This window comes from Ipomoea triloba, chromosome 12 (genome assembly GCF_003576645.1).
Source record: "Ipomoea triloba cultivar NCNSP0323 chromosome 12, ASM357664v1".
NCBI lineage: Eukaryota > Viridiplantae > Streptophyta > Magnoliopsida > Solanales > Convolvulaceae > Ipomoea > Ipomoea triloba.
The window spans coordinates 24,271,377-24,273,958 of NC_044927.1; the positions used below are offsets into that span (position 1 = coordinate 24,271,377).

General features: G+C 42.3%; 1 protein-coding gene across 1 annotated transcript; it reads right to left on the minus strand.

Annotated features, from left to right (window-relative positions):
• Positions 1–213: 213 nt before the first annotated feature.
• LOC115999852 (AT-hook motif nuclear-localized protein 19-like) lies at positions 214–1,658 on the minus strand. Its single transcript, XM_031239791.1, has one exon. It carries the CDS (start codon positions 1,383–1,385, stop codon positions 528–530), a length of 858 nt encoding a protein of 285 aa, XP_031095651.1. The 5' UTR covers positions 1,386–1,658; the 3' UTR covers positions 214–527.
• Positions 1,659–2,582: the final 924 nt, after the last annotated feature.

A 2,582-nucleotide genomic window follows, 5' to 3' on the forward strand; every position in this document is an offset into this window, starting at 1 on the left:
ATTTCCAGCTTGAACCATTGAACATATATATACCTCAGATTTTGCTTATCCATTTTGAATGAGCCACAAAAAAAAAAATTGTAAATAAATTAAATGATATCAAAGGAGTAAATTAAAACATTAATTATAAACTCATACATACATTACAATATCTTATTATATACTTATAAATATTATTATTGTAAATATAATTGAAACTCGAGAAGAATATGATTGAGGTCGAAAAAGGAGCTAACTGATCGAAAATTATATAAGGTCGGATCCAAATCCAAGATAAATTATAGACATCATAATCATAATAATATAATAAAAAGCTTACAGTAATAATTCCTATCTTCAATTCTTCATCCCCTCTCTTTTTTTTCTTTTTTTTTTTTAATTATCACATACAAACATATCATGTGAAGAAATTAAAACTAAGCTGCACTTCTCTCTATTTCTCACTCCCTTTGAGTTATTTATTTATTGATTTATTAATTTATTAATATTATTATTTATTATGATTATTATAAGCTAACCTCTTAGCACTAGTATGGAGGCCGGCCATGTGCCCAAGCAAATGCATCATGGTTCAACTGTCCACCATTTGGCAACATATTTGGAGGCAAATTATACACTCCCATGGATGGATCCCCCACAGCGGCGCCGGCGCCGCCGCCCTGTGCTCCTCCCATCCCCGGTGGTGATCCACCGGCGCCGAGCGGACCTTGACCCGCCCCGCCGCCGGCTTCCTCCTCCTCGGCCTCGAGCGGCAGCCTTTCATAAGTTGCGTTTGAAAACGTGGAGGCTATGACCATGACGGGCCCGGAGGCGACAAGGGACCCCACCACGCTCCCTCCCACCACGCCGCCCTGCCCGCCCGCTAAGTAGATGGTGAGCCCGGTCGAGCCGGGCGGGGCGGGGCCAGGGAGGAACGCGCCGGTCAAGGAGAGAATCTCGAAACGGCCGTGCAAGGCCATGAGGGCGCCCGGGGCGGAGGGCTGCCTTAGGGTTACGTTCGTGACCGTCCCGCTAGCGCTTAACACACACACGCCCCTCTGTCGGCGCCGAGCGAACTGGGCTATGCTCTCCGCCACGTCAGCCCCGTTGGCGACCTCCATGACGTGGCTCCTCAGCGCGTTAGGGCTATCCCTCGTCACGAAAATAGGCGGCTTCGGCTTATTCTTCGACCCGGGCGGCCGCCCCCTCGGCCGCCGCGTCGTCGCCACTTCAATTGCACCCTCCCTCGGCTCGTCGCTGTTCTCCCTCTCGTCCTCCTCCTCCCTCCCGCCGTCGTTCATGGATATCCCCAGATCTGGCTTCTTCAGCGCTGACGACCCGCCGGCCGATGTTGACGTCTCAATCCCCGTTAAACCTACTTGGCCTGCCCACCATGGATTTGCCATGTCCAAATCTTAGCTAGCACCTTAGATCTCAGAAAAAGACCCAAAAATCCAAGAAACTAAGAGAGATCGAAACAAATTAAAGGGTTTTTTGTTTTGTTTTTACCACTACTACTTCTATAGAAAAAAAAAAGATGATATACACACATATATATAGCTACATATGTATGTATAGTATATGTACTATGGATGAAATTAAACCACCAAACACAGAGCTAAACTTTGAGAGAGAGAAAGAAGAGAGAGAGGGAGAGAGATTAATGATAATTTTGAGAAGAATAAAGACTAGAGTAAGGTTTTATGCTATTTTTTTGTGTATTAGGTTTTGGTTAGGGAGTGTTTGTGTGTCAAACTTCAAAGTTATTGGATAGCCTTTCTTTTTCGATCTTTCGGTAAAAATTCGGCTTCTCTAGCCTCTGCTATGTATGGAATATCGCAGTGTATATGTTCCTGATTTGGTTCATGTTTAACAAAAAAAAGAAGAAAAAATTTAAAGACGCTGAATTTTATTTAAATAAATCAAGAAAAAGAAAATTTTCTTCACAATATATTGAGTAGAAATAATCAAAATTTTAGGATTAATTTCTCCGTATTATTTTATTTTTTATAGTGAGAGAGAGAGAAAAAAAAAGAGAGAAATAATTATATTAAACCTTCTCGTATGTAGATTATATACTCCAATCTATTTTTAATTCAAATACGGGGAAAAGAACACCAAAACTAATTAGAGTAACACCAAGTGGCTAGACTCTTGCATAATCTGCTTTGAGACTAATTGTTAAATCATGCACGTATTGCTACGCCAAAAGATATTGGTTAGTAGCAAATGCGCTACGCTACTTTATTTTTCTATACTTGCATGGCAGATTGGCAATCAACACCACGTCTCGATGGCAGGATGTTGGACTCGCCCTTCAAGCCTCTGCCCGAGAGTATTTTGTCACCCTTGAGGTCTTACCCCAATACGGACATAATTAGTCTTGGTGTATGAGGTTCTATCTTGACTCAGAAAACTTGTAGTCAGACAAAAAATCTAAGCCTCATAAGATTTAAACAATCGGTAGACAACAACTAACAAAATCCATCCGAAGAATCACCCAAAATTTACTACTGTAAGAGCAACTACGGTAGCGGCTCAAAATTGTCGTATTTTTTGTCCAACAATGAGAAGGGAAGGGGCGAGGAGGGGGGGGGGGGGAA